Genomic DNA, 26,478 nt, shown 5'->3' with positions numbered 1-26,478 from the left:
TATCTTGGCTGACGGTAAAAGGTATTTTCTACCGCCACTGTATCCACTTGTCATCTGTGTCGAGTCTTGTTGTTGCGACTGTGGACTGGTGTTACCGGAGTTCGAAGAAAACTAGTTCCCTGCGAATAACAGAAAAGCAATCATCATCATAATCATAATCTTTATCAACGTTGTGATCATGATCATCACCATCATTTACTCCATGGAACCATTTATGAAATCTTAATCTGAACATCAATTTCCAAAAAGTGATATGAAATTCAAAGAAATGTACACTTGGTCGAAGTAAATATACACCATTATCCCATTATTTTGTCCTACCGGCAAAGCTTAAGTGCTCTTAAAATTCAATGCTTACATCGAGGGAACTATTCAATACTGATCTGTTTAAAAGGGAGATTTTGTAAAATATTTTTGAATTTATATAAAATGTGTAAAAAACTTATTATACATATATTTCAATATAAATTAAAATAAAAGTTTTATGTTGGAATATTGCATGTTGTTAAGCAGAGATAGGGCGTTAAAGGCTTAGCTTTGAAAATGCGAGAGTTTTTCGTGTTGGCATTTATGAACGTTGTAAATCAATCGATATGCCATTCGAGGTGTATATTAGACGGTGATAAAATATGGAGACAGAGAAAGAAATGATCGTTAACTCGCCCTACCGTTCCTAAATATATGTTCGTTTTTTAAATAATCAGCCACCTGTACTTTAGCGTATTTTCAGTTCAAGTTCTATTTCATGTCAGATGGGACCTTAAAACGATCCGTTAAAATATTGATATAAAGGATGTCGCGACGTAAACGGACGCCTTGAATATTCTTTAACTGAGTGGTTGCATAAAGTTGATCACCGTTGCACATTAAAGACATAAGAGCGACAGAAGAAGTTTGTTTGTAATAATGTGTACAAAGTCCGGTCAAATACGAATGCCTTACTGCAAACGGCATTATCTACTGCAGAACTGCAATAATAACTGATCAGAACTTCAATTTCGCAGCAATGAAAACTGTGATTCCTACACATCAGAACTGCAATTTCCATTCGTTGAAACTGCTTTTTAAACTCATTAGAACTGAATAAACTCTTAAAAAACTGATATTGCAACTCATTAGAACTACAATCCCCTAAGACAGGCAGTGCCGGATTAGTACCGTGGAGGCAAATAGGAAGTAACACTTTTGGAGCTTATGTCCGATGTCCTTAGAAGGCCTAGTGCTTACTTGAACGCCAGTGCCGAGTCGACACATTTTATTTTTCAAAATTGAAAACAAGTACATGTACAATATGAATGTTAACGATTATGATTTCCAATCGTAAACAAAAAAAACATGTAGCGCAACCAACTCATACATGTATCTAATGTAGTAGTATTCATCAACAGACAAAGCAAAGTTCTGACTTAATTAGAACCCTAAATAGGGTTGAGTTCCAATGAAATTGTTTCTTTTTGCAAAATTTAATTTCAGTATTCCTTAAAGATCCTAAGCGCAAATTGGTACATTTCGTTCTATTTAATGTAAGGCCGGATATTTTTCCAAAGTTATCCAACGTTGAAATAAGTTTTTTTCAATTTTTTTTTGTGAACCGTTTGTTAGAAAACAAGCGTCGTCAGCGAAAAGTGTCTGTTTTGTTTCTATATTTCCTATTTTTATCCCTCTTATGTTTTGATCATTGTGTATGGCGATTGATAAAATTTCAATGCAAATTATAATTAAATAAGGTGATAATGGACAGCCTTGTCGAACTCCTCTTTTAATTTGGAACAGTTCTGAGAAATAGCCAGTATTAGTAATGCGTGATTTTGCATTATTATAGAATAGTTTGACCCAATTAATGATGTAGTCACTGAAGCCAAAGTGACAAAGGCATTTGAATATAAAGGCGTGGTCTAAGTTAACGAAAGCTTTATTGAAATCCGAGAAGAAAATTAAACCAAGGTCATTTTTTCATTTACTGTTTGCATCACCTTTTCTAGTAATCAAACGTTTTTACCGATATATCGATCTTTCAGGAAGTCAGTTTGCGCATTGCTAATAATGTTGTTTAAAAGGCTTTTAATTCGATTTGCTACGCTTTTTGATGCGATTTTGTAGTCAACATTAAGGAGTGAGACAGGTCTCCAGTTATTTAAGGATAATGTATCGTTCCCTATTTTGGTAAAAGTGTAATAATGCTTTGTTGCTGTAGATCTGTTAGGCAATTATAATCAAGAGAGAAGTTTAGAGAATTAAGTAAAAAAGGTTTTATATCGTTCCAGAATATCTTATAAAATTCTACTGACAAACCATCAGACCCAGGACTTTTGTTATTATTCATTTCCTTTAATGCAATTGCACATTCGTATTCTGATATGTGTACGTTTAAGTTGTTTGGGTTATCATTATCAATTTTATTGCATTTATTGTTGAAAAAGGAAGGATGTCTGAAATATCGATTTTGTGATCTGCTTTCTACAAATTTTCGTAATAACCTGCAATATGTTTTAGAACTTCGTTTTGGTTACTTAAAATTTTCCCTTGTTCGTTTTTTATTTGGTAAATAGTTTTTTCCTCAGCCCTTTTTTTCTCTAAATTAGCACAGTATTTTGTATTCTTTTCGGCCCCTTCAATCCATTCTGACGTTGACCTTAATAAGATTCCTTTTATTTTATCTTCCATTAAGTAATCATACTGTTTTTTCGTTTAATGCATTGATTTTATCTTCGTTGAATGGATTTGTGGAAATATATTTTTCAAGTTCAGTGATTTTAGATTTTAGATTTGTTTCCTCGTGTAATTTGTTTCTTTTTATTTTGCTTGCATATTTGATTGTGTCATCTCGTATTCGACCTTTGATCACTTCCCACAGTGTGTTAGGGTTAGCTTCTTTATTAATATTTGCTATTTCTTTAATAGACTCTTTGATTGTGTTTTGATATTCTCTCTTTTTTGAAACGTTTTGTAATAATGTAAGCAGTTTTGTTGACTCTTTGCCGGTTTTTAAAAATCGTATCCTGGACAGTCACACAAACAGGTAGATATAGTGAACGTGTTCTCCAGGCAACCTGCAACGCCCACAGTGCTCCTGATGAAGTTGAAGCACTGGGATCTTTGCTTAAAACATGTAAAATTACTGACAACATGGCCCACATCTTTACTGTTACTGCAATCCATAATTCAGTTTGTTTAAGTCATGAAAAGCCTTAAAGGCAAAGAACATTAGATTGTTTGACGTTCTGTTGCATAGAGGAACTCTAAAGCGACCAACAGCTGAAAACATTGCGCGATATGGACTGGCCTTGTGTCATTTGAAAGCCATATTTTCTAGTTCCGGAGAGGATGACTTTAGGGAAACTTTCATTGCTAAAAACAATGAGGGACTACCAAAAGTCACAAACGCAAACAAATATTTTATCTGAAGTGGTCCCTAAAATCGGTCAGTTTTTCAGTGACGAAAAATGACGGAACGAGATAATATGGCTTTCAAATGACATGCGACCAGTCAAAAACACGCAATGGCTTTATACTGATACTTAATTATGTACATCTAGTTGTCATTAATTTGGCTGTTTTTATTAAAATATAAGTTGCATATTATTGTGCTACATGTTTAAAGAAACATGATAACTTATACATCTTTATGCAACGTAATATTGGGACAACTTTGACATTTTGTGGTGAACTGCGCCTGTATTCATATGTTGCCTTTTGACTTTAGGTGACCTTAAGATTGCATTATTAGCTCGGCTAACTCCGAGGTATTGTCATAGCCTCTTCGACGTCCGACGTCCGCCGTCGTGCTAAAACCTTTACATTTGCTCTAAAAGTAAAGTGCTTTCACCTACAACTTTGAAACTTCATATGTACATGCACCTTGATGAGTTCTACACGACACACACATTTTTTGGTCACTAGGTCAAAGGTCAAGGTCACTGTGACCTCTAATATAAAACTTTAACTTTGCCTCTAACAACATAGTGCTTCCACCTACAACTTTGAAACTTCATCACAGTACTTCCACCTACAACTTTGAAACTTCATATGTAGATGCACCTTGATGAGTTCTACACGCCACACCCATGTTGGGTCACAAGGTCAAAAGTCAAGGTCACTGTGACCTCTAAAAAAATTCTGACAAGCTTTTGCAGCCGAGCGTGGAACCCGTTATGTGGTGCTCTTGTTAATGTATTATTATATCAATATTAATTCAAAGTTAGCTAAATTTCTTCACATGTCATGGTTTATAACTGTAGCTTTTAATAAGCAACCAGAAAACCCCCCAAAAGAAGTGAAATACAATTTATACTTTAATTCATTGCGTGAACATGAATTGGGGTAGGCATACTCAAAGTAAAATTTCTTGAGATAGGAACGGTAAACTTCCTGAAATTCATTAAGTGTGTAGAAAATATGTTGTGTTAAATAAATATATACAATATATGCATTTCATCACACTACAAGTGACATAAAACGTAATTAAAATTTCTTGTCACTGAACCATTTGTTGTCGTTTTTTGCCAATTTATCCAGATAAGTGCATATATTATTGGACATCAAAGGCACAATTCTCTTTCAATGACATTTTTTAAAGGGGCCTTTTCACAGATTTTGGCTTTTTTTTAACTTATTCATTTAATGCTTTATATTGATAAATGTAAACATTGGATCGTAAAAGCTCCAGTCAAAAATCAAGAAAAAATTTTAAAAAAGGAAAAGAACATTGCCCGGACCAGGTTTCGAACCAGTGACTCCTGGAGTCCTGCCAGAGTCCTGAAGTAAAAACGCTTTAGCCTACTGAGCTATTCCGCCGAGTACACATTCATGACGTATTTTATACGTTATATAAGCAATCTTCGTAGTTTCACAAAATTTAACGACAAAAACAGAACTCTCCAAATTATTCAATCGTTTCGCGTTGCAACGCTTTATAATTTTTAGGTTTTAAAATCGTCAAAAGATGCATATAATGGCTATATTAGAGCATGGTTAATGTTCAGTATTACTGTTTCCTCACAAATATCATAACTAAAACGAAAACTTACGAATCTGAAACAACTTTTTTCAATTTTGTCAATTTACCAAAGCGTGAAAAGATCCCTTTAATTCTGTATCTACTACAAAATCCAGTCGAGTACGTTTATTAAGTTAACTGTCAAAATATATGTATATCCCATTACAAAAAACTATATATTTTGGATATATGGTAAATCCTTAGAAAACGCCAAACCGAGTCAAGGGGTATTTGTATTCAACCAAGTATAAAAAGTTTACCGGCTGGTAAAAAGTTTTAAAATTTTGCAATTAGTTGTGGTATACAATTTACTATGTTGAAATAATAACAAAGAGTGTTTCTGGAAAAGTACCCATTAGGCTCCCATTACCTTAATATCTTAGTAAGAAGGTGATTTTTCAAGCGGTTCCGTAGTTTAGTGGTTACACGCTCGCTTCTAATGTGAGAGGTCCAAGGTTCGAGCCTAAGTAGAATCAAATTATTTTATTTGTGTTCTATGTTAACTTTTTGTTTTGATGTAGACATTTTAGTCTAATTAAATATACTGTTTTATTGTAACCATTTTTTTGTTTTTATTATGCCTATGAAATATATGTATGAGAGGGTGTGGGGGGGGGTTTGTAAACACATTAAAACCTTCTTAGTTCCACTATCCTAGCAACCACCTAGTTACTAATAAAGGCGCTATAGAGCGCGAAGCGCGAGACGTATTATTAATTTTAATAATGAGTCTTGATAAAGGAAGCAGCCGCTTATCAATGAGGAGCACCATCACAGTACCCCAGTCTCATTACTATCAAGTCCTTCTACAAGGTGTTTTTTTAAGAACCACATATAGAAGGCCGCAGGCCTGACCCGTATCTTGCCAGTGGTATGGACCCTTTGGTATGGACCTTTAACCCCGCTCACTATCCAGCGTTAAAACTTCCGGGTTTACATTTAAACCGACTATTAATAGCTTATTAATATATTAGTTAGAAGGTGATTTTCAAGCGGTTCCGTAGTGTAGTGGTTACACTCTCGCTTCACATGTAAGAGTCCCAAGGTTCGAGCCCCAGTAGAACCAAATTATTTTATTTGTGTTCTATGTTAACTTTTTGTTTTGATGTAGACATTTTAGTTTAAGGTTCATGGGAAGGATAAAATTCATTAACATTTTTGATTTGGTTTGTCTTCATTCAATGTGGTACAATATGGTCAAACTATATATCATTTTAAAGGTAAAGACGGATACTATAACAAAAACACATTTTTGACATTCAATATTTTTTTTGCTTTATTCATATTTTTGTTTAAAGGGATCTTTTCACGCTTTGGTAAATTGACAAAATTGAAAAAAGTTGTTTCAGATTCGCAAATTTTCGTTCTAGTTATGATATTTGTGAGGAAACAGTAATACTGAACATTTACCATGGTCTAATATAGCCATTATATGCATCTTTTGACGATTTTAAAACCTAAAAATTATAAAGCGTTGCAACGCGAAACGATTGAATAATTTGGAGAGTTCTGTTTTTGTCGCTAAATTTTGTGAAACTACGAAGATTGCTTATATAAGGTATAAAATACGTCAAATATGTGTACTCGGCGGAATAGCTCAGTAGGCTAAAGCGTTTTTACTTCAGGACTCTGGCAGGACTCCAGGGGTCACTGGTTCGAAACCTGCTCCGGGCAATATTCTTTTCCTTTTTTAAATTTTATTCTTGATTTTTTACTGGAGCTTTTACGATCCAATGTTTACATTTATCAATATAAAGCATTTAATGAATAAGTTAAAAAAATGCCAAAATCTGTGAAAAGGCCCCTTTAAAACCAATACATTTTTACACTTATTTACAAAATCTCAATCCAAAGTTAGGAAGGATATGCACTACCGTAAGTTGAATTAATACAAAGCTATATACATATACCATATCAAGTTAGCAACATTTCACAGAAAATTAATGTCAAAAAACAACAAATGAGTTATTATTCAACTGCATTTTTTTTGATAATTTTCCTAAACAAAGTTCTGAAAATAACTAAACTGAACTACTTTTTAAAAAGCCAGATATGGTGGATAATAAGAGTCACCATTCTACTTCAAGGGCTTAATAATTTTGCTATAACCAAATGGAAAATTTTAAACCATCTCAAATTGAAAGAAATTGCAGACGACATATAAAATTGTAAATAAATATAAAGAAATAGGTTTGGCTGGGTAGAAATCATTGTGATAAAAGGAGATATTGCTCATCAATAACAAGATTTTATGAGTTTTGTGCAGACGACTCTAGAAATCATAGTTTTACATAGAAATACACAGCTAGGTATCATGTTTTTTCTTTCTTCCTTCCTGAACAACTACTGTCCTTGTACCGTTTTGAAAAATGTGTTCCTTTTGGCAAACCGAATCTTTTTATACATTTGTTTATCGATTCCTTCTACCCTTTTTGAAAGCGTGGCACTCGCTGTGCTCCGTAGAAAAAAAAACATGCATTACAAATCGGTCGAAATCACGTGAAGGAGTAAGAAAACCTGGTATGTGTATACACATACCTGAGAAAACATATCATTATTTTGACAGTTGGGTTGCGACAAGTAAAACAATTGTTTACATTAATCAGGATGAGATCGCGCTTAACAACAGAAATGATCACACAGAGATATAATCACTTACCCTATTTCAAATATTTTCCAGCTGAAAATTTTCCCCCACACGTCTTTTTTATTGTATTTGTATTGTTTTTCTGGAGCCGAAGTGCATCTCACATAATATCCATGTGACTTCCGTTGTTTTTACTTTCGTTATTAAAACTCCGTTTAAAAGAATTATTTTTACATTTAGGCTGTTGAAGCGAATTATTATTATATATTATCAATAAAATAGTATACCGTGATGAATTGATAGGAGTTTCGTATCGATCTTTCTGTCAGTCTGTATTTTTGTGCGCAATAATACAAGTACATGTGATTCGACAACAATTGTAAACATTGGTGAAATGCTTCTTACAAAGTTATTTTTTTGGAGTGTTTATGAGGTCTGATCATGCAGTTTGCACACATCAATGGAAAGATTACAATCCAATGCATGTGTCATCGTCAACCGTTTTGAATGTCAATTAAGCGATGAGTGAGTTTTTAGCATGTTTCAATTTTATTAATTTCAAAATGGCTGCCCCCATCGTCATAAAATGACATGTGTTCGAGTTTTGATATTTCTAGAATGTATTTTATTTAATATTAAAGCGTAACTTACCCTCAGCAATGTCGATATTATTAACTAGTTATATAATTTCCGCCGAAATACGTTGAATAAACATCATTCAGATTTTTGAAAATAATGTCCATTTTGTGTTAAAATCGCTTAGTATTTTGATTGATTTTGTCGACGGTATGAGACTTTGCTGCACAACATTGGAAGCAGTTTGAAGGAAAACCATCCTTTTAAGCAAATATGTAAACATGTTCAATATGGCACTCTTCGTTTTATTAAATTTGATTTCAATGCTAGGGGTCCCACATTTTTCAAACTGAAGCCTCTACATGAACCTTAAATAAATATGCTGTTTTATTTTAACCATTTTTTTTGTTTGTATTATGCCCATGAAATATATGTGTGAGAGGGTGGGGTGGGGGTTCGTAAACACATTTAAAACTTTTACAATGTTTTCATATCAATGAGTATTGAACCCCTATCGTAACTGAGCAACTTAAGAATAAGTTCAGAATCATCTTCCATTAAAGTTGAGAAAAATATGAAATTACGCTTACAAGATGAAGCAGATGTTTTAAAACCTACAAAGTTCTGTTTTATTAATGAAAACTGCACACGGATGCCAGTAAAAAAAGGAAACCAATGTAAATAAAATGAACTATGAAATATTTGGGGTTTACAACACAAAATCATAGATAATGGTTATTTGGGAGTTATAACACAACATCATACGACGGATAATGTATATTTGAGAGTTATAACACACAATCATAGATAATGGTTATACAAGTATCTTTTTCAATTTTGTTTAAAATAATCGGCCAATATATTAATATTTACAGTAGAAAAACAATCGTTCCATGTAATTTTATTGAGTGCCTTTTACATTGAAATTCCCGACGCCCTTTGATGCTTTGCATCAATACTTATCTTGTTACATATTTTGTTATCAACATATTGCAATTTAACACATATAACAATGGTATAATCTCCCTTTAAGACTATTAAATCGGCTTCGTTGATAAAGGAATAAAAAGAAAACGTACATAGTTCAATTATCATGCGGAAACTCGAATCCTGTCGACTACGATAAATGTTTTGAAAAATCATCTACCCTACTCGCTTTAAAATGACATTATATGTATATGTGATTAATGCGGTCGAGATAATAAAGATGCACATTTTTTTACAATATATGTTTGAATTTTGCATTAAGAAATAATTTATAGATTTTTTTCATTATATGCGATATTTCGCATGTCAATAAACAATTAAACAATAACTGTTTAATACACATAATGCATTAAAATGTTACATTTTACAATGTTATATGGCAATTTATAATATATTACTCTTTCAATTAATCATATTTAAATATCTAACGGTACAATAAGGCCGCCTTTTACGGTCGATTTCGTACTTGCGCGGAAAGATGCCAACGGATTTCTCGTTCCTCGTCTTATCCACTCAGCCTCTAATACTTCTAACGACTGACCGCACACTATAAACAGTATTGCAAATCAAACTTTTGAATTTAAGATAATGATTAAATATAATATGTGCACTTTACCTAATAGTCGCTTATTTTGAAAAAAACTTTGATTTTTTATAATTCCCTACGCGACAGTTTGAATGTTCACTATTTATACTTGATTAACAATTAACTTCTGGTTATTATACTTCGTGTCAAAATAAGTCTCGTTGTCGGCAGGATTCGAACCTGCGCGGGAAGATCCCAATGGATTTCTAGTCCATCGCCTTAACCACTCGGCCACGACAACTATTGTTCAATGACATTCGCTCAATATACATGTAAAGATACATCATAAATGCGGAAGAAAAGGACGTATTTCTGTTCAATCGATCTAATTTTACATTCAAAAACTTTGAAGTTAACATGCCCATATAAGTTAATAAATCAGTTGTCGTGTCCGAGGGGTCAATGCGATCGACTAGAAATCCACTGGGATCTTCCCGCGCAGGTGCGAATCCTGCTGACAACGATAAACGTTTTGACAGATCATGCATAGGCAAATAATTATAAAATTAACACACAGTTTTCTATTTATTCAAATAAGGCGTGTGAAGAATGAACTTCCTCGCTTCGAAAAATACGGTTTTATGTTGGAATCTTGCATGTTGTTAAGCAGAGATAGCGCGTTAAAGGTTTAGCTTGGAAAATGCGAGAGTTTTTCGTGTTGGCATTTACGAACGTTGTAAATCTATCGATACGCCATTCGAGGTGTATATTAGACGGTGATAAAATATGGAGGCAGAGAAAGAAATGATCGTTAACCCGCCCTACCGTTCCTAAATATGTTTGTTTTTTAAATAATCAGCCACCTGTACTTTAGCGTATTTTCATTTCAAGTTCTATTTCATGTCAGATGGGACCTTAAAACGATCCGTTAAAATACTGATATAAAGGATGTTGCGACGTAAACGGACGCCTTAAATATTCTTTAACTGAGTGGGGGCATAAAGTTGATTACCGTTGCAAATTAAAGACATAAGAGCGACAGAAGAAGTTTGTTTGTAATAATGTGTACAAAGCCCGGTCAAATACGAATGCCTCACTGCAAACGGCATTATCTACTCCTCAGAACTACGATTTTGATGCTTATAAACTGCAATGCAAAAGACGTCATAATTGCAATAATAACTGATCAGAACTTCAATTTCGAAGCAATGAAAACTGTGATTCCTACTCATCAGAAGTGCAATTTCCATACTTGATCCTGCTTTTTAAACTCATTAGAACTGAATAAACTCTTAAAAACTGCTATTGCAACTCATAAGAACTACAATTCCGTAAGACAGACATTGCCGGATTAGTACCGTGGAGGCAAATAGGAAGGTACACTTTTGGAGCTCATGTCCGAGGTCCCTAGAAGGCCTAGTGCTTACCTGAACGCCAGTGCCAAGTCGACACATTTTATTTTTCGAAATTGAACAAAAAGTACATGTACAATATGAATGTTAACAATAATGATTTCCAATCGTAAACAAAAACACATGTAGCGCAACCAACTCATATCTAAAGTTAAATATAGTAGTATTCAACAACAGACAAAGCAAAGTTCTGTGTTGACAAAGCACACACATATGTACAAAGTACATAAAAAGGAAACAAACATCATCCAGTCTAAAAAGACAACACACAATGTGTACAATGTAATAACTGATGAAAAAGGCATACAGAAGCAATAATAGGTGCTTATAGTTATAGTATATACTAAATAGGTCCTACAGAAACTTTTCACTATGAATAGTATTTGAAAAAAGTGCTTAAAACTACAACAATCATCAAATATGAATTCTAAGTTTGTGAGACAAAAGCATTCAACGGTTTCCATTTTCTGTCAAAAGAATCTAACTTATTTTTTGAACTTGATATTTTGCTCAAGTTATCATATTCATACTTTATGAAACTCTTTGCATCTGTTATGCTTGAAATGCATGTTTTTCATTTTACACTTGTACAAGTATAATTTAGTGAACAAAATAACATTAATTATGGCTCTTTCAGACTTAATTGAATATCCAAGTAGAAAGATTGTCATGTTAATGAAACGAAAAAATGTTCTGGTTACATGTCATCAATAATTGCTTAAGATATCTGACATTCCCATATTAAATGTTCTAAAATTTCCTCACTTTGTTTGCAAAATGAACATAATGGGTCATCAGTATTTTAATTTTATTCAAAAGACTATTTGTTCCCAATATCCTGTGAACTAACCTATATTGGAACCACTGAACATTGACATCACTGTTTATTAAAAAGGATATATCAAATAAGCAATGTAATTCTTTTTCATTAAGTATAATATTAAATTGTGTATACTATTTAGCTGTTACTGATGGTTGTTCTTAATGTTTATTGAGAATGGGGTATAATTTTTTTGCACCGGATTCTTTTTTAGGACAAGTTGAAATAATGATGGCAAAAGGGTTTTGACAATTTGCTGTGTAGGGCAAGATATACAATAACACCATAGTCGTGGACGTATTTAAATACGAAAGATATCACTTTATTGTTATAAATGTCGCTAAGCACTTATAATTTAGGATTCTGCGAACACAGCAATGACAATGACTTAGTATTTTGCTGAGCAAATCATAATGACTTAGGATTTCAACAATCAATCAAATGCATTTATGAATCCCAATCTTAAACAATAGTTCTCTAAATATTCAATAATAACATTATATTTTAACTAACAATAACATTGAAAGAGCTTATGCAGATCAACAATCATTATGCATTTAACAATAAACTTTCATCTAACGTAAGTACATTTTAAGTTATGACAGAGGATTTAGTTCAGGAACAAAATATCCTAAATGATGCCACAAAGTTATTGTAAGAATGGCAACATTTACGCAACTTACAGCACATATGAACATTCAATTCAACTGTTAGGTGCATTTGTATTTATTTGCAATGTTTGATAACTATAACCGTGATAAACAATGCAACATTACGTTGGTGATAGCATCCTTGCAGTTCAGACATGGACAGTCAGTATTCGAACCCACGTTCTTTTCATCATCACTAAACATTTCAATGATTATTTTCAGTTTATATAACACTTAAACACTGTAAACTTAAATTTTCAGTTTTTTTTCTTCGTGGCCTTACGGTACTGCCTTACCTTAACTAAGAAAGTTTTGAAACTCAATCAGGACGGAAATTCTTGGAATATTCAGCTGTTGTTTACTTGCTGCGTCCTGTAACAATAATCATAAAAACAGCGAAACTGCCAATTGCTGCAAGACTGAAAAGGCACAAAGCAACTCCGTCGATCATGTAGCTAATGTTCTTCCACGTGATTCGCTCTTCAACAGTTAAATCGGATGGTTGTTTCTCAAAATTATTGTCATTTTCAGCCGTAGAGATAGCCTTTACAGTTTGTATCCTTATCGCTTTTGAAGTTTTCCTTAGTAACGTTCTCATCTCCAAAGGTTCTATTTTTCGCTTGCAACAAAGGGTGCAGGTCAATATCCGGTATATTCCAATCAGCCATTTCGGAACGGGACTTTCCGGATCCTTGTTGTAGATACGAAGGTTAAGAATGGCCACAACGGTAATAGCAGAACTTATAGCAATATCTATCATAAGTTTGAAGGAGATGATCGGAACGGGTTTCGAGGTTCTTGGAAGCATAGCGCTGACTATTGTCATGAAGACCGCGATGGAAAGGAGAACGGTAATACAGTACGCAATCCGCTCACCTGACTCCGGCACCAAAAGAAACACTACCAGATTCAGGATACTAAGGAAAAGAATTGGTAGTAACACATTCACGATAACATATTCCGGCTTTCTCTTGAGTTTGAAACCAAAACTCACTTGCCAACTTGACCCGAATCGTTCGGAGGAGGCTGTGTTGTCAACAACGTCCCACATTGGGTGTTCTGTAAATAACGCCATGTCAGCTTGGTCCGTCTCTGGCATGATGAAAACTTCATTAAACTCATACCCCATTGCGCTAAATGATAACGTGCACGTCTGTGTATCAAACGGGAAAATTTTGACGTCTACTGCGCACGTGGACTTAACCAACTTGACCGGAATCCAAACAGCGGTTCCATCGGCATAATACCGGATGCGATTCCAAGTCGCCCCTAGGCTCTCGACGTCATCTGACGGCGACGTCAGAATAAGTTCTGGCACCCACACGTCATCATAGGATGTCAGGATTTGATAAGCACCACCATAACCCGCAGGGTCCCACATCATACTTATGTCCTTCCAGATTATCAAAAAACCAGCCACAACCGAGAACTTTTCGCTGACTTCATCGAACTCCTGAATCGACTTGACGTACATTTGAACGGTGACGTTTATAGTGTCATCCTGTTTGCGTACAGGTCGCACATTTTTGTTGTACTCGCTAAGCAGGTCTCGTAACAAAGTCTTTGTGTCATCTATCATCGCTCCAGAAACACAGCTAATGCATGTTACACAGAGAAACAATGCGATACCTGAAACACTTAACATGGTTATATTGGGTATGCGTGTATGTTTTGATGCTATATTGTCAGTGTAAGTCATATAAGTAAGTTTCGTGTTCGATAGTTTCCAAACTTTATGATCATAGCGGTAACAAGGACCTTTACCTTTAGTAGCGTTCTTGAATGTGTCAGTTTCTTTAATATCCAGTTATAACAATCTCATGCCAAGTTTGTTCTCGGCGCATGACACTAGCATGAGTATTTTGAAAAAAAAAATACTCCAATAAAAATCACAAACGTCAACGACAGTGTCTAGACGTCAAATAATACTGATTTTAGTATCTCAGTACAAAGCCTTTGTGATCTTTTAAAAAGATATTCACGCTTATTGACGTTTAACGCGAAAAACGATCTAGATTAATTATTTGAATAGTTTAGTATTTCATGATCCCTTTAATCATTGTCTATTCGATCCCTTTGCAAATTATTTAAGACCGGCTATTTACTTACGCCAATTAAACAAACTCAATCAATAACACTACACGTTGAACGGTTGATATACCAAGAGGTCGGACTGAGCGCTGGGGGGGGGCAAAATAATGTGATTTGCCGACTTGTATTGAAACAGCAACTTCATCTATCAAGATTGTAGATTTATAACACCGACGTTATGCTTCGTGAGTTGAATCAAATCTCCGTTGTTCAATGCTACAAATGACCAAATGATTTTGATTGCTATAATACTCTGCTATGCCGTGTGGTGAATGTGAAAACGTGTCTAAAACATTCCCTATAATGTATTACATAAATACTCTTAAATTTTCTATATCGGTGCTTGACTTTTGGGTGCATATCTGTCTGATACAATCTGCACTGTCCTGCTTATATTATACTTTAGACGGCGGAAATGAATTGAACATGCGATGCATCAATTATTCATGATATATGATATCGTTAAATATTTACTTGTATTGTGCAAACTATTGACGTTGGAATTTCGACATAGATTTTTTACTGTGCCTTCAGCTATATTTATATGGCTTCTAGATGACCGCCAGATATTACCGCAACTCAGTCAAAGGCAAACGTCAAATGCATTCTTGCGAGCTATATGCTCAAATCTAACAAATATTGTATATCCAGATGTCTGTGCCAATTGAGATAAATACATAGTCGAAAAAAAGTTGATATAAATAATAATGTTATTGGCATCACATCAATAAACGAATGAACAATGGTCATATGAAATATCTTCCCGTGCAAGTTCGAATCTCAGGACGTTAAAGGACCCTCTGAAGATTCTTCAAGATATTAAAGACATAAGAGCGACAGAAGAATGTTGTTTTAATGTATGTGTAGTAAGTCCGGTCAGATACAATCAAGATACCTATTTGCAAAATTCATTTCCTTCTCGTCAGAACTGCGTTTTTATGTATAAAAACGGCAATTCATATATTTCAGAATTGCAGTACCGACTGATCAAAATTTCAATTCCAAAGCAATCAAAACTGTGATTCCTACACGTTGAAATTCAACCTCACAAGAACTGCAATACACACTAAGCACAACTGCACTTCCTCAACTTTTAACCGCCATTAAAACTCATCAGAATTGAAATAAAAACTCTTAAAACCTGCAATCATAATTCATTAAAGCTGCAATTGTAACATATTAGAACGAACTACATATTAGAGCTGCTATACCGAATAGTAAGATCTGCAATTCCTACTCATCATAACTGCAATCCATACGTATATGTATATGTCTAATTAAAAGGAAGCGCAGTGCTAGAACCATAACTTATGCCGTCATATTTTGGAGATGTTACCCCTATTTGATTGTTATATCTAAAGTTTGGGCATATTTGTATACTAGAGAGTAACCTGCGAATTTCTCGTGACGCATCTTTGTCAGCACAAATTACTGTTATGTGGCTTGTCAAATGTCGACCGATATTAGGGTTGGTAACTAACAGCTTCATCTCTGCACGTGTATGTGTTGAATTTCAAAGTAAATTTAAAAGTCCTGCTGCAGATTTCGCAGCCAAATCAGACCTTCCACCCCAAGCTGTACTACCAGAAAAAGTCAAGCGCTATCAGCTTGGTTACGCAAGAGACGCATGATAGTGTATTGCAATCTCGACAGAAGTAGTTTTATTTTCCCAGATCTATCAATATCTCCTGATTTGGAATGGACTGGGCTGCGCAAAAATACCACTTGAATGACGTAGCACCCAGTGGACTACTTTAATAATTTATACACAAACTCTTCCGCGACACGCATAGCTAAAAATTTGATTTTTGACTTATATACTTATTTTGATTCTTATAAACAGTGTGTAGAATCAATGGGTTTTCCCGAGTTTTACACACGGGAAGGACAGAATGTAAACACACCGTTAAGAACTTTATTTTTGCAAATATCTTAAGTTATTGAAAAGCATTTGCAAATTTCGTTAGTGCATTCAAAATGGTTTTTCTTGCGGTTTGTGCCGATATCTCAAGGCATAAGAATAAATCATTGAATACGTCTGAAATTGTTGACAACATTTCACGTTGCGTGAAGCATATCCGTGTACAATGAATGCAGTAGATACCGAATTTGTGAACAAGAGCAAAGGCTTATTAAAGTTATTCCGATGTATTTCACATTGCCATAAGCAGCATAAACATCTTTTATGCACTAGTTGAAATTCTTAAGAAACATAATTTTAAAAATGCTATTTGAAATAAAGCACCACTTACCGTCGTGTATACATCCATTAAAGTTAAAAGGGGAACCCCATAAAGTCACGTGATCCTGAACCATGTGAACGATCCTTTCAAAATTATTTAATTTAACACGATATGCTTATTATGTTTCATTTTATAACTTATTGTAGTTCAAGAACTGAAACAACGCCGCAAATTATTTCTCGGCGCGTATGCAGGCAGTAATCGGGTTTCAGGTCATGATCAAATCTGTCATGCAAAACTTGCTCTTAACCTTAGTTGTTCGCAAGCGAACAACTAACAATGTTTAACAAGGTCAAGTTAAGGTTAAACATGCGATAAACGGAAGTCCTGCGAGCAGGATTACATGCACTTAGTTGTTTAATAAAAACCCATTATGAATACTGCAAAAAATTTGCATTAACTTCGATTTGGAGGTGGATGTGTAAGCAGGTATAAAACAACGATGTTCTTTGCATTTCATAAAAACAACATTATTTAAGATTCTGTTCCTGTTATTTTACTGAATATATCTAAATGCGTTTATTCTAAGTTATTGCTTAACGAAAACTTAATGAAAATTGCATAAATGCTAGAGATCTGTGAACAAGATCCTTAACAGATTAATCCCAATCACTTTTAATGGAAAAATTGAAAGATTCAATTTTTGATGATATTTAAATCACTTTATCAAAACGTTGTCTTTAAAAAAATCAGTTTAAATACACCATATATAATTTCTTGGTATACTCTACTATTGTGGAAAGACGTTCCCGAATATTCGGCGTAGTATGATGTAAACGTATGGCGAGCTTTTGAATATTGTCGTTTAGTACTTTATTTTTGAACGAAAAATTATATGTAGTTAACATTTGGCGCGTGTTGCACAGGTTTTACATACACGATTTAATGATTAAATACATCGCATGTGATATATATATATATATATATATATATATATATAGTACATAGAGTATATAAAAGTCAAGCTTATTTAAATTTATGACTATAATTAAACTGTATAATATTATATTTCATTATGTACCAATTGTAAACGTATATACAGAGTATTTTATCACAGCTGCAAATAACAGTATTATGCCCTGAACATAACAGAAATTATACATTGCATTTAGGAATATGAGGAAATGATGTTTTGCTAGTAGCTTAACTAGAACAACGGAAATATGTATCATATATATATATATGCAACCAAACACATACATGTGTAATGTTACCCGATACATAAAGTTTGAATGCGCCAATGTAACACAGTATATTTGTAAATAATTTGATGCATCACGTGAGAAATTATTAAATTATTGCTAATTCTCTTTAATTTACTTCAAACGCAGCTACACTGTTTTGAATTTCGCGCTATTGTTTGCAACAGGCTTTATCAAGCCTTTTATCGCTTTGATGAATCCTCGACACATCTTGTAAAACCAGTACAGATTCAGCGCGTCCAGAACGAAGCATGGTATGTACATGATCAGCTGGATGTGTCCAAGCTTTAAGACAGCATCTGTGCCGGTAACCAGCCAGATCTGGTACCAGTATGTCGGCATGGTGACCATCCGGAAGAAGAAAAAGGTCGCCACCATCAGCATACCGTTGAGCAGTACGCAGCAGTTAGAACGCGGGACGTCTAGAATGTCGAAGAACCACCTGGAGCGTTAGCGAACAAGCGAGGTAAAATGACGATGAATTTGTTACTTGTTTTGTTATTTATAGTTGGCTTGTACGATTTTTATATGTTTTAAATTGTAATGTAATGATAAAAATATGTTACAGTAACACAACATAGGAAAAAAAAATTATACATTGAAGACGAATTTCATTAAAGGAAGCAAAGACAAATTAGCGCCCCGAGCCGATTGTGACGCAGATTTTTACATATTTTCCTACAATAATCGAAGCATTCGTCTTTTTATTATGATCGGAGTAAGTGTTCGTGTGTCGTATGAATAGATATCGTTGCAGGAAATTAAAATGATCCGTAAAACTAAATTTAGATTCACATCGTACATGCATGATATACCTGCTGGCGAATTCGACTGTACAGACATTTACGATTTCATAATTAAATATCTTGCTTATTTCGCATTTTTCGCCATTGTTCTTCTTTACTTTTATTTTAATTTATTTTGAAATATATGTATGATAAAAAAAAATTCACATATCATATAAATTCATAAATATTTGACAAAATCGTGCAGTCCCGCTTTAAAGGGATCTTTTCAAGTTTTGGTAAAATGACAATATTAAAAAAAGTTGTTTCAGATTCGCAAATTTTCGTTTTATCTATGATATTTGTGGGGTAACAGTAATACTGAACATTTACCATGGTCTAATATAGCCTTTATATGCATCTTTTGACGATTTAAAAACCTGAAAATTATAATGCGTTGCAACTCGAAACGATTGAATAATATGGAGAGTTCTGTTGTTGTCGTTTAATTTTGTGAAACTACGAAGATTTCTTATATAAAGTATAAAATACGTCTTCCATATATAATTGGCAGGATGGCCGAGCGGTCTAATTGGTTTTTACTCCAGGATTCCGGGGGTCACTGGTTCGATCCCTGCTGCGGGCTACTTTTTTTCCTTTATTAAATTTTATTCTTGATTTTTTATTAGAGCTTTTTAGATCCAATGTTTACATTTATCAATATAGAGCATTTAATGACAAACTTCAAAACATGCCAAAATCTGTGAAAAGGCCCCTTTAAGGTGTTGTTGTTGCAGCGAATTCGAACTTCAGGCGTTCCGCGCCGACGCAATACAGCTTGAAGTCAAGCCGCCGGAGTTATCTTAGAGGGCAATATATTGTAAAAAGAAGAATCGACCCTTACCTAAACACATGTTAACCTCCGCGCTTTTGAAATCATGCAATGTAAAGTGAATTACAACATTCATGTATAAGTATCACCTTCCATAGTATCACAATAACTAAAAATAATGATATGGTAACTTCTTTACAATAAACACGATTAGCTGTTGGGAATAAAACAAATAAAAAGTTGAGCTTTGTAACAGACTTGACGAATACCCCCACATGCCGCATTGACACAATATTTTACAGGTTGTCTTCACATAAAACAGCGGACACTATGCTTAATGTTTAAAACGCACTAAGTGACCCCGTGACCTAGTTTTTGCCCGGCATGACCTATGTTCGTACATTACCTACACATCATCTAGATACAAGTTGTGACCAAGTGTGGTGAAGCTCGGATGAAAACTACTTGAATACGAGAGCGGACACCATGCTGAATGTTTCAAACGCACTAAAAGACCCCGTGACCTAGTTATTGACCTGGCATGACCCATATTCGAACTTGACCTAGACATCATCTAGATAATAACATCTGACCAATTTTGGGGAAAATCGGATGAAAAAAACTTGAATTAAAGAGCGGACACTTAATACGGACCGACCGACAGACCGACCGACAAGCTCACTCCTATTTACCCCCCTAAATTTTGTTTGTGGGAGTATAAGATAAGACAATGGTGCTATTTAAGTACAATGCCGTCTCATATACCATCGAAAGAAGCGTTAATACTGTTTTTATTTAAGTTAAATTGCTAAACACATACATCTATGATAAGTTAACTTCAGTTATGACATTTTCTTGATAATGCTAATTCGAAAAAATCGTTATTGCAAATAAAAAAAAAATATGTTAATTTATATGGACTTGAACCCCCACTTTTCAGTTTGGTTAAGGAGGGCTTGGTCTAGAAGACGTACATTTGGTTAACAGGCGAGGTAGAGACTTCCGCTACTAGAAGACGTACCTTTGGTTAACAGGCATTGTAGAGACTTCCGCTATGAGTCTAGACGACGTACCTTTGGTTAACAAGCGGGGTAGAGACGTCCGCTACTAGACGACGTACCTTTGGTTAACAGGCGGGGTAGAGACTTCCGCTATGAGTCGCAGCATCCCGAAGTAACACAGCACGCCGTAAGCCTGTTATACAGTTAAACACGATAACTGACAAAATAATGATTCACATGTACCGTTTATGATTACCTACGACTACAAAAATATAGAAATTTACCTTTATGTAAAAAATCTTTAAACATAATTATACACGATAAATATAACATATATATATATTTTTGTATCGTCTATATGTTCGTATGCGAGTTTTTTTCTCTTAAAGATTCTTCTTCTGTTGTTATACTCCAAAATAACAAACAAACGAAGAAAACAACACATTATTTCGTGGTTGTAACATTATTTTGTTTTAAAACTATCTGAATCAACCCGAACGATTTAAAGTCATGCGCGTCAACCTACCGATATAAAATAATACGCATAAACGGTGGCTGCGTGGTGGAACATAAAGCCGAGGAGCTCCCCGGCGCCCACGTGACACCACGTGAGCATGCAGATGACATCCGCCAGCATGTAGCCGGCGATGATACCGCAAGCGAGACGTGCGACGTAGCTGTCGTGCCAGACCTTGTCCGCGGAGAGGGCGTCTTCGTAGAACAGTGTGTAAGCGGACATGACTATCGATAGGGCGGCGTTGATGTTGGATATAAACCTACACATAAAATAAGTATAATAGCGATATATATTCCTGTTTTCCGGATACATTAACGTTGTATATGAAAGTGCTAATCTACGATTATCCTTGATAATCCTGGACAAAAGCTCGCGTACAGTACGTCCCTTTCAGGAACGCGATAGCGTTCGTATTAGATGTTTTAACAATTCTATGTATTACAATTATTTTAGTTTATTTCAAATTTTAAAATTAGTCAGTATGCATACACGTATACGAAAAATAATTTTTATACGAGAATATTGTGAACAAATCGTTGTTAAGACAAATATTTTTTGTTATATAAAATGATATTATTTGTTTCTTTTTTAATAAGGTCATTTATGATTCGCAGCTATAAATGGACCAAGCCAATCCCTTGTGAAGTCTTAAGAACTGAATTTATTAACGCGGACCAAGACTCCGGAAATACAGGATTTCTTAAAACGACGTAATAAACCTGTCGTTCCAATCCATGCGGTCGCGTATGGACAACGTTCGGTACGCAGGCACGAGGCAACCGGAAACGACCGGACTGACCAACCGGAACAGGATTATATTAAGCAGGAAGCTGGCTCCGCCTCCGTACAGTACATACGACGGATCATATTTGAGTTCATGTGGCCGCGCGCCAGTTCCTCCCGCTTCCTGTTTCGTAAGAAAGAACGAATGCTTTGTTTGAAAACATGTTTTATGCTTATTTTCAGTTTTACACCAGCAGACTGTTGTCATATTGGATAAACAAAAGTGATAGCTTAATAAATGAATGTGCTTTTTAAAACTGTTAACTTTAAAATAATGTCGTAATATAAAACGGAAACATAGAACACAAGCTGAAACGTTATATTTTTTTCGAAATAAAATGTATGATTGTATTTTTACATTATAACAATATAACGTTTGGTTGTTGATTAGTTTTAAGTTGTTTCCTCAATCTCATACAATATGTTACGCACGTGTATCTATTTAACATACACCAGTGACATTTTTTGTATAGAATCGACCAGCTGGTATGAAGAATCGTGCTTTTAACAAGTTATACTTGATATCATGCTTCAGCCAAAGAGCGTCAATAACGAGTGTCATACTGGTGTTCAAGCAATTTACAATTCAATATAATCAATGCAATAAAATATAGTAAAAAAAACACACACAAAATATTTCATTATTATCAACTTCAGAAAAATATGCATTACGTACATATTAAATACCATTTATCACACATCTAAATAAGATTACGATATGATGTATACACGGGATAACCGTAAAGCCTAGACATGTTCACATGAATAACTTATTTCCAACGGGGTCCCAGGAACGTCTATATTATCCGTATTAATTATAAATTGTGGTTCACTGACGGTCTAATGTTCGTGCTTTTGATATTATTTAAACTGTTATTTTAAGCGATTCAATAGTTGATGTAATCATGTAAACATGAGAACATCATACAACAATATATCTAATAATTGTTCTGGTTAACATGTTCGGTGCGACACTTATAGTAATTCCTCTCCATGTAGATGGAGATACGTCGTATGATTTATGTACAGTGGTCAGAGTTTCATATGTACATATCAAATGTTCGATACATGAATACGTGTGTACGTAATTATGTTTAACAAAAAAAAATTTGGTATATCAGTCACCTTAATGTTTATAGGTATTTCCATGCAAGCGCGAGGCAGGTAATTTACAGCAAGATTAAAAATGTATCCGTCAACAAAATATCAATGTATTTAATAGTCACCTTTTAAGTGTTTTCTCTAAGAATCCATTAACAATCTCAATCACAACATACACAAACATTTCATTTTAAATTCCCGAATAAATATTTAAATTCAATTTTCATTTGTCTAATTTATATAGTTGTTCATTATCGAAGTGATAATTTGATCTGTATACTCAGTTAGCATTCAACGATCTATTTCGTGAACAGATTCCATCCCTCTACTCAAGAGTCGTTTTCTCCAGCAATCCAAGCGATTAATCGACCCAATAAACACATTTAACTACACTTACATTTTCTTTTTACGGTATATCAACAAAAGCGGAAATATGAATGCACTGTAAAGAATTTTCTAAATCCATATAGCATGTATATAAACAACGTACGTAAAAAGTTCTTTAAAATGCTATTATCAAAAACATAAAACATACCATCACTACAATCTTTTATTATAAGTCTCTTCCGTACTTAAATGCGATGTAAACCTCAGATCTCTGAATAAACATCCTATGTATTCCCTGTTCTTTTGTTCGTAATAGTATGAGTTGTGATATTACATGTATCAAGTGAAAGTTATACATTTACAAATGTATGTCATTTTTGATAACAGATTGTACTTATGGTCCAGATCTAGTCGTTAGTCGTTTAAGTACACCTAAACGACTCTTTATCTGACCAAATTGACAACAAATAGATAACGACTCAGCGCCATTCACACGTAACGTGCTAACGTGAAGACAAAATGCGGTAATTCAAAAAGATATAGAAGTTCGTTGTTATATATTTTAATATGTGTTTATAAATATTTAACATGGACATTAAAACTGTGTTAATTATTAAGCTGTTAGATGAGATGAATTGACGTCCGATTACATGCGGTCTGTTAGCATAAATAAATGACGTTTTCAGCATGTGTTCATTAGAAGCTCATTTAACGCACTCAACAAACGTTATAATATTCCACAAGGAAAATTCCCTTTTTATTTACCTGAGCAATATCTACTCCTAGCGCACATTTTCCATCGTTCGTCGTATGTCGTGCGTTGTCACTATGTGAAGTGCGAAGACTGTAGAGGCCACATTTATTGTCCAGTGTCATAAAACTTGTTCAAAACATTAATTCGAATGATATCTCGGTCGAGTTTAAAACAGGTTTACTTGGGATAAAAATAGGCAACTATGTAAATTTAAAGAAAAGGCGTGTGAACACTCTAGAGGCAACATTTACCTCATCGACATGAAACTTGGTCGGAAATTTGCCCCAATGATATCTTGTCAGAGTTCGAAACTGGATCATGAAAAATAAACAACTTCAATAAGCAACATTTACAAAAAATTCGTGAATCCTATAGAGATCTCATTTATTCCACAATACTTGATTTAGATTTGTCCCAAAGATAACCCTTCCGAGTTCGAACCTTGGTTTCGTATGGTACAAAATAACGTAACTAAATTGCCTCAGTTAGAAATAATCCGGTTGCCGGCCGATGTGTCCCCATGAGTCGGGAAGACTGGACACGTCAGAAACGTCCGATGAGTAACAAAGTCACAAATATATTTCGATCAACGTCCAATCAGCGGGCGACGTATTATTCCGCTCATCGGGCTGGCGCCCGGTCGATGATCGCACGCACACCGGGTCATATTGTAGCATTGGGCGGCGTCCGGATTAATTTTTAATCTCAAAAACAAATTACCCGATATCGGGCCCGGGAAGGAAAATCAGATCGGACGATCAACGCACGGTTATCGCCCGGCGTGCGCATCGGATTCATTGTATCAAAACGAGCGACGTCCGGCGTCCGTCGATCATCGTGCGGACGCCCTCCGGAATCAAACGGTCGCCGGCCGATGCATATGCCCCTGGGAAAGACCTTGACTTTTGCCGATACATGTTCAATGAATCCAATGTCGGGCGATCGTGTTTTGTTGCAGGTACAGAATTTGTTTGGAGTGAGGATTTTTTTGTCTCATGTCAATGAATGAGTGTTGATTGTACTGACGAAAATTACTTAACACTTAACTTTAATTTCATTAATAAAAATCATATTCTGGCATTACTCTTTTGTACTTTTATTCAAATTTGTTTCTCAGCCCTCAACGTTTGATATATTGCCTGTTAAAGAAACTACTCATTTTGAGAGTTGTGTTGATAAAATTAATAATAAAGGGAATGTGTGCAGCGTTGATTCAATGAATTATATTTGTTAATAAGTAAATGATTGTTTAAATAAATCACTTTCGTTGAGTTCTCGTTCTATTATTATACTTTGTAAAAGTTTTAAAGAATTTATCAAAGGAATGTTGTCGCATCAATAACAACCCGATGTTCACCGATTTAAAAGTCAGGCGTTATTAAATAAATCGTATCTCGATAGTATAGCTAAATCAGAATTGATTATTACTCATGGACGAGAACAACTTACATACACGTTGATCATATATACCAACGAAACCTTGTTTATGTGATGTTTCGCATGAATGCTGAAGAGGTATGCTATGTGTCAAAATTGTGTCCATCTACTCCATAACAGAAAACGTTACATTAACAACGCATTCATCGACTATATTTCTGTCGTGAAAAAATCTCCGTCAATGAAATTTAAGAATAATGTTTATCATCAATCTTTAATAACGACAAAGATGTTCAAAGTAAATAATGATATATACTCTATCGTTGGATATAATAATGTTAAAGTTAAACTTTTTTTGGAAAGCGTTGAATTTTGTTGATATGTTATGTTGGTGTTATTAATTTTTTATCTGCTGCTGGTCAATCTCAAGATTCCCTTTATATTACAAGAAATTAATTATAACCATGAACAATATGGACGAATTTGACTCTTTAAAAAGCACACACGATTCATCGGTGTAGAATGCGTTTCTTAATCGGAATATTTGTCCCTTATAAGCCTTTACTATCCGTATAGAAAGTTAGCTGATGTTAAACGTACGACGCTGTTAACTATGGGATACCAAAGGGGTCGAAACTTTAACTTCTGCTCGAGCAGAAATTTAAATGCTGCTCGACCAGCAAAATGCTGCTCGAGCAGCAAATTTGCTGCTCGACCAGCATTTTTTCTGCTCGAGCAGAAAAATCCTGCATTTATTTTTATATTATGGCATTAGCCAATCAGAACTCGTGTTATATTTGCCATTTGCTGCAAAACTGGTTTGTTTGGAAAAAATGGCTGCTCCCATGATGGCGCCTTTTTCACATCTTCTGCAAGTTTATGTGACGACCTGTTGAAAGTTTAACATTGACACGCGGTAAGTGCTTAATATTTTGGCTGCAAACTAGTCGATCAAAAAATTGTTGCCATTC

The 26,478-nt window shown here is 34.6% G+C and overlaps 3 protein-coding genes and 1 non-coding gene across 4 annotated transcripts in view; 1 reads left to right on the top strand and 3 right to left on the bottom strand.

Annotated features, from left to right (window-relative positions):
* LOC127861624 (profilin-1-like) overlaps positions 1-26,478 on the top strand; it is a 368,553-nt gene that overhangs the window by 45,207 nt on the left and 296,868 nt on the right. The window lies entirely within an intron of this gene.
* Trnas-aga (transfer RNA serine (anticodon AGA)) lies at positions 9,892-9,973 on the bottom strand. Its single transcript has one exon. It is a non-coding gene; the product is annotated as a tRNA-Ser (tRNA).
* Positions 12,897-13,939, bottom strand: LOC127861619 (acetylcholine receptor subunit beta-type unc-29-like). Its single transcript, XM_052400277.1, has one exon. The coding sequence runs from the start codon at positions 13,936-13,938 to the stop codon at positions 12,913-12,915; it is 1,026 nt and encodes a 341-aa protein (XP_052256237.1). The 5' UTR covers position 13,939; the 3' UTR covers positions 12,897-12,912.
* LOC127861621 (TLC domain-containing protein 4-A-like) lies at positions 17,877-23,783 on the bottom strand. Its single transcript, XM_052400279.1, has 5 exons — positions 23,585-23,783; positions 21,885-22,072; positions 21,175-21,424; positions 20,768-20,841; positions 17,877-18,532 (listed from the first exon to the last, which is right to left on the bottom strand). The coding sequence occupies exons 1-5, from the start codon at positions 23,585-23,587 to the stop codon at positions 18,220-18,222; spliced, it is 828 nt and encodes a 275-aa protein (XP_052256239.1). The 5' UTR covers positions 23,588-23,783; the 3' UTR covers positions 17,877-18,219.

Source organism: Dreissena polymorpha, chromosome 16 (assembly GCF_020536995.1).
Source record: "Dreissena polymorpha isolate Duluth1 chromosome 16, UMN_Dpol_1.0, whole genome shotgun sequence".
Classification (NCBI taxonomy): domain Eukaryota; kingdom Metazoa; phylum Mollusca; class Bivalvia; order Myida; family Dreissenidae; genus Dreissena; species Dreissena polymorpha.
Note: the sequence above shows the minus strand (reverse complement) of the source record. Positions and strands in the feature narration are given on the sequence as shown.

What these genes read in the sequence shown, in the direction of transcription:
- LOC127861619 (XM_052400277.1), bottom strand. Translation starts at nt 13,938, where the DNA reads ATGATGTGGGACCCTGCGGGTTATGGTGGTGCTTATCAAATCCTGACA.
- LOC127861621 (XM_052400279.1), bottom strand. An exon ending in CGCATGGATTGGAACGACAG is followed by an intron (nt 21,425 to 21,884) that starts GTTTATTACGTC and finishes TTTTATGTGTAG; the next exon opens with GTTTATATCCAACATCAACG. An exon ending in ACCCCGCCTGTTAACCAAAG is followed by an intron (nt 18,533 to 20,767) that starts GTACGTCGTCTA and finishes CTAACGCTCCAG; the next exon opens with GTGGTTCTTCGACATTCTAG.